Raw genomic sequence first — 10,836 nt, forward strand, 5'->3', positions numbered from 1 at the left:
TAGATGGAAGCCTTGATGATTATTTTGCACCACCATCATTTTCTTATAGGATTTTTTAATCTCGTTAATCATGAGAATTCTCATTTCCCCGTGCGACGCAACATGCGCAGTTAGATCGGGCAAACGGACATACGGGGTGGCAAGTATAGATTTGCAATGTTTTTCTGCTGCCACATGTCGCATTTCCATTGGGTCATGTTGTAAACTACCCTGCTATATTAGGGTCCGTTCTTGTTTTGGGCATCAAACTTTTCTCGGAAAACAAGGTAAACCTTAGGCCTTTGCATCTTTTGATGTTTGCAAACATTGATGCGAAAAAAATCATCTTGCAAAAATATGTCGATGCAGTGCAAATTATGAGTATATCATCAAACCTAGCAAACACCCTATGACCCACCGATGAATTAGATGTGAGTGAAAAATAAAGGAGCGATAGTCGAAGACAAAACATTTAAGAAGGAATTCTTGCAATAGCAACTATGTCAACGGTTTGCCGGAGGTTAAACTTGGGCTTTTAATCTCTGAAGTCGAGCAAACACTTTGAACAAGAAAAGGACCCGATCATGCTGACATTGCCAGATCAATCTAGTGAGGAAAGATAATGGGTCTTCACATAGAGTCCCTGTATAGCTTACCAATGTTCATGTTATCTTTTTTTAGAGATATCTAAAGAGGGGAAGAAAAATACTAGATTTCTACCTATCTCATTTTTCTGGCAAATCGCTGAGCATAAAACAAATAAGAAACTAACAAAATGGAACATAGTAGGTCGACATAAATACCAAGCGGGTCTAGGTGTCGAGGTTGTGGATATAGAAAGAAAATGTTTCCTTAGCAAGTGGGCGTTCGAGCTTTTACATGAAAAATAAGTGTGGCAAGAAATATTGCACCATAAAGATCTTTGTAATAAAGCTTTATCATAAGTGACAACTAAATCCACTGATTGGAAATTTTGGAAATGGTTAATGGGTGTCAAAGTTGATTTTTTTAGTCACGGTGTGTTCAAGTAGAATACATGCGTACAACTTTGTTTTGTGCGTACACGGCGGCTAGGTGTGGTGGTCATAGATATAAAAAGTAAATGTTTGCTTAACAAGTGGATGTTCAAGGTTTTAAATGAAAAAGACGTGTGCAAAGAGCTATTGGACAATAAAGATCTTCATAATAAAATGTTGTCATAAGACGGCTAAATCCACTAATTGGATTATTTTGAAAGGATATATTTTAGTCGAAGATGTATTTTTTAGTCGCGGTTTGTTCAAGTAGGGAACGGGCATACATCGTGGCTATGTGACTTTCGTGACCGCACAGTATCCAACACTTTACAATATTGTAGGATGAAAAAAATGTTGTTGTCATTGTTGTTCTTTTAGGGTTTACGCTTACTATCAAGTTTAGAAGAGTCCTAACCGGAAATGAATATGATACTTGGTTGCTACTAGAAAAAATGTTGATGAGGATCAACTTCACATATGAGGATGATATATTTTTTTCGAGCCTTATTCAGGTAATTTCACTCCAAAATTTATTGGTTTACTCACGACATTGTTTGTTTAATGAATTACCCATTTTCCATTACAAAACAAAAACCTTAGGTAGGTTCTAGCTGAACCACAAAGGCATGCATGCTGCATTTGCTGACGCGTAACACGAGAATTTCCTAGCATCCTACCTGGATTTTCCGTATTACACACTTCCATCATAAATTAGTTATGGTTTATTAGTCAGAAAACAATGTTGTGCATTTAATGTAACTAATTTTTAGTCTTTGCATACATAATAAATATGTTTATAACATATTTAAATGTATCTATGGCTGATCCACGACTAAACATTTTTGAACAATCTGATCCAGGACATGACTAATCTCATAATGTTACACGATATATGTATTTTTTTATCCTAGATGGAAGCCTTGATGATTATTTTGCACCATTATCATTTTCTTATGGGAACTTTTAATCTCGCGAATCATGAGAATTCTCGTTTCCCCGCGCGATGTAACATGCGCTGTCGGATAGGGGAAACGGATGAACAGATGGCAGCTTTAGATTTGCATTGTTTTCCTGCTGCCACATGTCGCATTTCCATTGGGTCGCGTTCTAAACTCCACCGTTGTAAAATCCATTCTTTTTTTTGCATAAAACTTTTGTTGAAAAAGGAGGTCAACCTCGGGCCACTGCATCTTTTGATGTTCGGACACATTGATGCCAAAAAAATTATCTTCAAAAATAAGTCTATGCGTTGGAAATTATGTATATCTCATCAAACCTACCAAACACCCTATGACCCACCGGTGAATTAGACGTGATTAAATATTAAAGGACTGATTCTCAAAGAAAAATCATTTAAGGAGGAATTCTTGCATGATCAACCATGCTAACGAGTCTAGCCGGAGGTTAAACTTGCGGTTTTCATCTCTGAAGTTGAGCAAACACTTTCAGTAAGGAAAGGACCCGATCATGCTGACAATTCCAGATCAAGCTAGGGAGGAAAGATAATGGGCATCACATAGAGTCCATATGTAGCTTACCGATGTTCATGTTATCTGTTTTAGAGATATCTAAAAGTGGGGAGAAAATACTAGATTTCTACATGTCTCGTTTTTCTAGCAAAGAGATGAGCATAAAACAAAATAGAGGCTAACAAAATGGAACATCGTATGTCGACATAAAGACCAAGCGGGTCTAGGTGTCAAGGCTGTAGATATTAAAAGCAAATGTTTCCTTAGCAAGTGGATGTTCGAGCTTTTAAATGTAAAATATGTGTGGCCAGAGCTATTGCACAATAAAGATCTTCGTAATAAAGCTTTATCATAAGTGACCGCTAAATCCATCGATTGGAAATTTTGGGAAGGATTAATGGGAATCAAAGATGAATGTTTTAGTCGCGGTAGTAGGAAACATGCATACAACTTTATTTTGGAAGTAAACGTGGCTAGGTGACTTTTTATGGACGCACAATATCCAACACTTCACAATATTGTACGATGAAAAAATGTTTTAGTTTTTGTGTTTCTTCCTGGGGTTACTCTTAATATTGAGTTTACAAGAGCCCTAAATGGAAATAAATATGATACTTTGTTGTTGCTAGTAAGACGGTTGATGAGGATCAACTTAACATATGAGGATTATAGTTTTCTTTCGAGCTTTATTTAGTTAACTTCACTACAAAATTTCTTGGTTTTCTTATTTGTCTACACTTCAAATTTGGTAGTACCAAGGGCATTGCCCGCTTCAACTATAGCTCGTTTACTCGTGCCATTGTTTGTTTAATGAGTTATCCATTTTTCATTACAATACTAAAACTTAGGTAGGTTCTTACTAGGACTAGTAAACCATGCATCCTGCATTAGCAAACGTGTGGCATAATAATATCCCTTCGTCCTATATGAATTTTCCCATAGCGCATAATCCCATCACAAATTAACCGCCGTTATTAGATAACAATGTTAATACCAAGAGCATTTAATGTATAGAATATTTAGTCTTTGGATACATAACGAAATGTGTTAAAAAGATAATGGAATATGTTAAAAACATAATGAAATGTATCCGTGGCTGATCCAAAACTAAACATCTTTTAACAATCTGATTTATGATTTAACTAATATCTGAAATGTTATACGGTATGTGTCATTTTTAGCATAGATGGAAGCCTTGATGATTATTTTGATCCACTATCATTTTATTATGGGAGTTATTTTTATCTCGCGAATCATGATAATTCCTTTTTCGCCGCACGCCGCAACATGCTCCATCGAATCAAGCAAACGGATGGTCGAAATGTGGTTTAGTTTTGCACGATTTTCTTGCTGCCACATTTCGCATTTCCATTGGGCCATGATGTAAGCAGTTGAGTAATATTAGGGTCCTTTCTTAGTATGGGCATCAATCTTTTCTTGGAAATGAAGACAACCTTGGGCATTTGCATCTGCTGATATTCGAGAATGCGGAGCAAAGCGAAACATTGATGCCAACGAAATCATCTTGCACTATTTACCGTACACCTTATGACCACAGATGATAATCCACCGGTGCAAATTGAGTGAATAATAAAGGAGTGATACTCCTAAAAAATCATTTAAGAAGCAATTGTTGCATGAGCAACAATATTGACGTGTCTAGCCCAAGGTCAAACTTGGGGCTTTCATCCCTAAAGCCGAACTTCGAGCCAACACTTTCCATAAGGACAAGAGGTGAGCATGCTGATATTTCTAGATCAAGCAAGTGAGGAAAGATAATGGGTCTTCACACAGAGACTCTGTGTATCTTACCGATGTTCATGTTATCTTCTCTAGAGATATTTAAAGGGGTAAATAAAAGAATAGATTTCTATATTCTAAAGCAAACAATGAGTATAAAATAAAATACAGACTAACAAAATGGAAAATCATATGTGAACCTAAAGAACAAATGGATCTAGGTGTCGAGGTTTTAGATGTAAAATGTAAATGTTTGCTAAGCAAGTGGTTGTTCAAGCTTTTAAATTAAGAAGTTACGTGGCAAGAGATTTTGCACAACAAATATCTTCGTAATAAAACGTTGTCATAAGTGACCTCTAAACCCATCTATTCGCAATTTCGGAAAGGATTATTGGGAGCTAAAGATGACCTTTTAGTCCTGGTTCTTTCCAAGTAGGAAACATGCATACAACTCGCTTTTTGGGAGGACACGTTAATAGTTGATCTTCCACTTGCCGTACTATATCCAACACTTTGCAATATTCCAGGATGAACAAATGCCTTAGTTGTTGATGTTCTTTCAGGTGTTACTCTTAATATCGAGTTTTGAAGATCCATAATCAGAAATAAATATGGTATGTGGTTACTGTTGGTAAGATGGTTGATGAGGATGAACTTAACATATGAGGATGGTAGATTTGTTTTGATGCTTGCCATGTTAGATACCTTCACGGTAAAATCTATGTATTTGGAAGTGGTGAATGTTCATACAGTCTTATTAAGAAATACATTTGGAAATTAAAAGTAACACTCAAGATTAAGATCTTCATGGGATTCATGCATATAAAATGACCCGTATGAAATATAATGTTGCAAAGAATAATTAAAATTGTTTTTAAAATGTGCCTTTTGTGACTCCGAGGAGTACACGAACCTTCTCTTTTTCACTTGTCCCTCCGCTTGACTTATTTGGAGAGTTGTGCACTTGACTTTCGATATCCCTCCACCAACCAATGTAACCAATATGTTCTAAAATTGGCTCAATGAAGCTGAGAAGCAAACTAAAGCCCGCATTCGTGTAGGCATGTGTGACTTAGTTTGGGCTCTTTGGAACCGTAGAAATGATATGGTCATTAATAGAATTGGAACTTCTCATTTTTTTTACAGATTAACTGTGTGGCTAGTCATTGGCTCCGAGAATGGTCTTACTTGCTCCCGGAGACGCAATGAATGCCTATGGATTCCGGAGGCTATTTACAACCAGAGTTTTGGGCGGCTTTTTGGAAGAATTCAACATGGATAAATGATGATGAAATGCCTATATCCTCTAGTCATCTAATCCCATTTCAGTTTTTACACGCTCCAATCAATTTTTGCCAGAACTTTTTGCATCAATTAGGCTGCTAAAAAGAAGACACGCCTCGCTGTCACCGGGAACCAGCTCAATTGCGTGAGCTGTATCATTCTTGTCTTCGGAGGGAACGGAGGCCCAATTTATTCTGAAGGAGAGAAAGGCCCTCTTTTGGATTCTAACCTGGGCGGCCCAAGGTAAAGTGATTGGTCACGCCTGGTCAGTCTACCGTTCCAATGTCTCGTGTTTAGTACCACCTCGCCAAGCGAGAGATGAGATGTGGCGTGGTTGCACTATAAGATGGAGGGGGAGGCCGGAGCTGCAATTCATACCTTTCTCGGCCTTTTGGCTAAGATCAAGTGTAGTATCTGTTCTTATCAGTTTAATATCTGATCTGTGAGCCATGTGCCCACAAAGATATTAAATTTACTTTTTGTGGTGAAGGGTCCACCACAGTGGCCTGCCACTTGGGCCCTTGAGTGTCGCCTAGTGCGTTGCACTGCTGCCTAGGTAGGCGCACCCCAGCCAAATCTAATCAATTTTTTTAATCATGTTGTACATGTATAGAAGTAACCAAAGGCAAGACAAACAAGAGCCTTCTGTTTAAAACTGGAGCCCTTATGTTGTGGCGTTGCACTTTTGCTATCGCAGCATTGTATTTTGGTTATTTTGTTGGCTGATTTTTATGAGCACCTTGTGCGACCCATGAGTTGCAAACTGTTGAACTCATGAGTAATACAATAAATGAGTGTGTGCATCGATGGATGAAGAGGCCAGCCCCATTTTGAAATAAAAACTTGTTGTCATATCCATCATGATCAGCAAGCTTACTATCGGCTTAAGGCGTCTTGTTTTCAAGATAACAACGGGTTAAGGAGTTAGGTACCCAAGCCGCAAGAAGAAATGCCGGAAGTAGGTTGAGAACTTCCGTCACTATTCACCTCATTTTACCCTGCCGTTCGAAGAAAGGGGGTGTTGTACATATGGCCACCGACAGATGTTGTCATAGTTACAGCTACACAGATTCACCACGCCATCCAAACGGCGAAAACGTTGTCTGTTTAGACTACACTTTCACCTTTGCCAGCAAGGGCCCACCGCTACCGTGGCAAATGCCAAGTGGAGCGGTGCGGAAAATTAAATTACGCCCTCAAGGTCGTGCCAAAGAGAGCAACATGAGGGTCGAGCCTATGTGCCACTCCTAGTATGGCATATAGGAACAAAAAGTATAACTAACTAGGATTACTTGGTGGTTAAGTATCCGGTCGGTATCTCAAATTCTCAATGCAAATTCAAGAGCACGATGCAATTTGTATGATAGTGTTGTGTATTGTCACACACTTCGACTTGTGCCTTAAGAAATAAGTGCACATTTGGATTTTACCCGTGAGTATATTCTATAAGTATCCGGTCGGTATATCAAATTCGGAATGCATGTTCCCTCAGCACAATGCAATTGGTACGGCAGTGTTCAGTATTTTCAGACATTTGGATTTTACCAGCAAATGTCTTGTCTAACCGTCTCCATTACATATTTGTCCGGTCGATGCATCCGGGAATTTAACAGCTAGGCCTGATTAAGCACTGCATAAAAATAGTGCATTCTGCTTGCCGTTTCCTGCGTTGTTGGGCAGTAGTACGTGTCAGCGATATGACAAAGTGGCTTGGTGAGAACAGGATCCTGTAGCTGTAGGGATTTACTGTCCGATCGATTCCTCTCCAGCTGACAACGCAATAGTTGATTAAAATTTCCCTCCGAAATTTCCCGGGTTTTCGTATTTTCGTGTGGCTGCACTTGGACGGCCTCGCAACAAATTAGCTAGACGTTAAGGTTCGTTGTTACTGGTATCTTTCAAGGCCACTGTACAAGGCGAATTCCGTGACGAATCATCGGCGGTTCTTGGTCACACACAAAAACAGCAGCTGAATTGACGTCTGCTAGTGCGTAGTACCGGCCCGATCCGTGTTGTTCTAACCACCGAACTAGTTAGCAAGATCGGTCGTTGAATTTTTCTCTACAGATTCCGTTTGAAAAAACAAATGATGGAGAAATCGAAGCAAACTCGTTAAAAAAATGCTGTTTTGCTCTAACTGAACCGTGTAGAACTGCTGGCCACATTTCTTTTTCCTGAAACCAAATTAGCTCTTCAACCTCGAAGGTTCAATGTACATGGCTGTAACCAATGAGAAGCCAGGGTGTAGTGGAAAAAGAGGAAGGATCAGATTAGACTAATCACTACAGAGTGATTAGGTAAGTGTATCATCAATTCATGATTAGCAGGTACTAATTAGGACATGTTTATCCAGTATCAGTAGCATTAATTACTGGCGCCAAAATATTACACTGAATAATTAGCAGTAGCTGTAGGAGGAGCGCCGTAAATAAGTGAGAGTAATTAGCGGGGATCTTCTCGGGCAAGTTGCCTTCCCCCGCACGGCACTCACAGAAGTCTTATATAAGGGCCTCGCCCGTCCCCTCCGATTCCTTCTTCTTCTAAACCCGCTCTCAGCTCGATCCATTCATCCATCTCTCTCTCTGTAGCTCGGTTCATTCACAGAGAGACACACACCTCTCCTTCCTTCCTTCCTTCCTGAGCTTCAAACCCTGCGACGATGTCGGACGTGACGGCGGTGATGGACCTCGGGGTGGAGGAGCCGCGGCTGGAGCTGCCTCCGGGGTTCAGGTTCCACCCCACCGACGAGGAGGTGGTCACCAGCTACCTCACGCCCAAGGTGCTCGATAAGACCTTCTCCTGCCTCGTCATGGCCGACGTGGATCTCAACAAGTGCGAGCCATGGGATCTCCCAAGTAAGCAACCGTGTACTACTACTAGTTGATTGATTCGCCATGTATGCCGTGGTTCGATCTGATTGCTAACCCGTTTGATCGATCTGTGTACGTGCAGGCAAGGCCAAGATGGGGGAGAAGGAGTGGTTCTTCTTCGTGCACAAGGACCGCAAGTACCCCACTGGTATGCGCACCAACCGCGCCACCGAGAGCGGCTACTGGAAGGCCACCGGCAAGGACAAGGAGATCCTCCGCGGCAAGGGCCGCGCCGCCGTCCTCGTTGGCATGAAGAAGACGCTCGTCTTCTACATGGGCCGCGCCCCGCACGGCACCAAGACGCCGTGGGTCATGCACGAGTACCGCCTCGACGGCAGGCTCCCCGCCCACCTCCCCCGCTCCGCCAAGGTAACGCGCGCCCGACCGGCAAGAAAAAGATTCGATTTTTTTCATCCTTCATCTACTAGTTCCCCGTCCCCGTCTTCGTGTCGATCGATTCGCGCGCTAGCTGGTGCTGGACCACGCGCGCCGCTCACATGTCGCGCTCCGGATTTTGTTTCTAGCTTTTCTCATGTTGTTTTCAACGTGTTGCGTGCAGGACGAATGGGCCGTGTGCCGGGTGTTCAACAAAGACTTGGCGGCGAAGAATGCGCCGCAGCCGCCGCACGCGGCGGCGGGCGGCCTGCTGGAGCGCACCGACTCCTTCGCCTTCCTCGACGACTTACTTGCCAACGCCGACCTGCCGGCGCTCGTGGACTCGCCCTACGGCGCCGTGGAGGACGACTTCGCCGGCGCCTCGTCCTCCACCTCCGGCGCTGCCGCGCCGGCGGAGCCGGACATGGGCTTCTACCACGAGGTCAAGACCGAGCAGCCGGCCCCGCCGCAGCCGCAGCCCCAGCAGACGCAGGGCCCCTACTACTTCTCCATGCCGGCAGCGCCGACCGGCATCCCTAGCGGCGTCCGCGCCGGGTACTCGCAGTACCACCAGGGCGAGGGGAGCCAGCAGGACGCGATCAGGAGGCACTGCCGGCCTCAGGCGCCGTCGTCGTCTGCGCTCCTTGGCCCGCTCCTCGGCGCTGCCGAGGCGGAGATGCCATCCCTGATGCCGCCGACGAGGCAGCCGTCGTTCCTGGACCTGGACGACCTCTCCTCCGACCCGCTCATGGACTACACCAACATGTGGAAGTACTAACGAATCCATCCGTCTTCCTTTCGACGGAGCTTCTTCGTTTCCTCCTGGTAGCTGCAGATAGTTTCATGGTTTGGTTGGTGCTAGCTAGCTAGCTAGCTCTTGGGCTAATTAGTTGCTTCTTCGTTAACCTCCAATTCAGGATTGCGTTGGTTGTTTAGGCAGGTTAATCCGGTCGTGTGTGTTTGTTGATGCGTGCAAGGCTAATAACGATGGCCTGTGAGTGGGTGATTAATCTTAGCTAGGGTGTGGTATCATATCATGGTAGTGAGTTCTCTCTAGTCTGTACATTGGATTAGCTCTCTGATTGGCATGATACAGGTTAGTGGTGATTAGGGGGGATGAACTGGAATTTGGAGACATACCGGTGGTGACCGAGCTGATTGATTAATCTGATTGTGTGTTGATCGGGCTGAGTTGTATACATCTTGTAAATGTACTATTGGTCGTTCGGCCCCCTAAATCATCATGGTTTATTCAGACTTGAACAGCTCTTGCATTGATCTTGATTCTTATTGCTGGCTCATTTTGATCATCCATGACAAATGTGTAGTATCCAAAATGGAGCAAGAAGCATGGGGCCTCGATCTATCGGCGGCTGTTTTCCTCCGGCGCGCACGAATCAAAACCGTTTCCGTGCATGCGTGTACCCAATCATGTGTTCCGAGGCGGACCAGGACGTAGAGGTCGTCGTCATCGGATCCACTTGCATGCGCTTAATCAAATCAATTCCCCGGGGTTAATTGGATCGTTCGTTCGTTCATGTGGGAATGCTTCTCGTACAACCTCGTGATTAAACAATTTATGTTGCGCCCACGCGCTCCTGCTTCGATCTTGTCACGGCTGCATTTATTTAAAATGAAATTGTGATGACTACATGAGGAGCCTTATACTACAAGAGTTGGAAAAAAAAGTGAAATGGAACGAGAATATTAAAAAAGAAAAGGAAATGAAATTTTGTGAAACAAAAGCGATAATGCGGAATTCCTTTGACCGAAACTGAAATAGAAACGGAACAACGTCTTTTGGCTGGATAGACACGGAAACGGTTCCGTTTCCGCCTAATACGGAATTTCCATTTCAGGGTTTCATCTGCACGACCCGGTCAAACAACCCCAGTAAAAGCGGTCATCCCAAAAATAGGCGGCCACGTAATCCCTTTGTCAGTTCGAGGAAGCTTCCATTGTGTTAAACCCTTCCGCTATTCCTCGGTAATATCGAGCGGTCGCACAAGGGGTAGAGATAAGGTTTTGTTCTGCTCGTTGATATTTTCTTCATGATTCAAGCAATCTCTTGGTTTCGAAAAAAATGTGCTTTTCGCTGTATGT

The 10,836-nt window shown here is 43.0% G+C and overlaps 1 protein-coding gene and 1 non-coding gene across 2 annotated transcripts; both read left to right on the plus strand.

The window, feature by feature from the left end:
- The first annotated feature begins 5,862 nt into the window (after window positions 1-5,862).
- On the plus strand, window positions 5,863-6,059 carry LOC124679844. Its single transcript, XR_006995273.1, has one exon. It is a non-coding gene; the product is annotated as a U2 spliceosomal RNA (small nuclear RNA).
- Window positions 6,060-8,076: 2,017 nt separating this feature from the next.
- Window positions 8,077-9,991, plus strand: LOC124677763 (NAC domain-containing protein 87-like). Its single transcript, XM_047213726.1, has 3 exons — window positions 8,077-8,343; window positions 8,441-8,727; window positions 8,918-9,991. Exons 1-3 carry the CDS (start codon window positions 8,148-8,150, stop codon window positions 9,509-9,511), a joined length of 1,077 nt encoding a protein of 358 aa, XP_047069682.1. The 5' UTR covers window positions 8,077-8,147; the 3' UTR covers window positions 9,512-9,991.
- Window positions 9,992-10,836: the final 845 nt, after the last annotated feature.

Source organism: Lolium rigidum, chromosome 7 (genome assembly GCF_022539505.1).
Source record: "Lolium rigidum isolate FL_2022 chromosome 7, APGP_CSIRO_Lrig_0.1, whole genome shotgun sequence".
NCBI lineage: Eukaryota > Viridiplantae > Streptophyta > Magnoliopsida > Poales > Poaceae > Lolium > Lolium rigidum.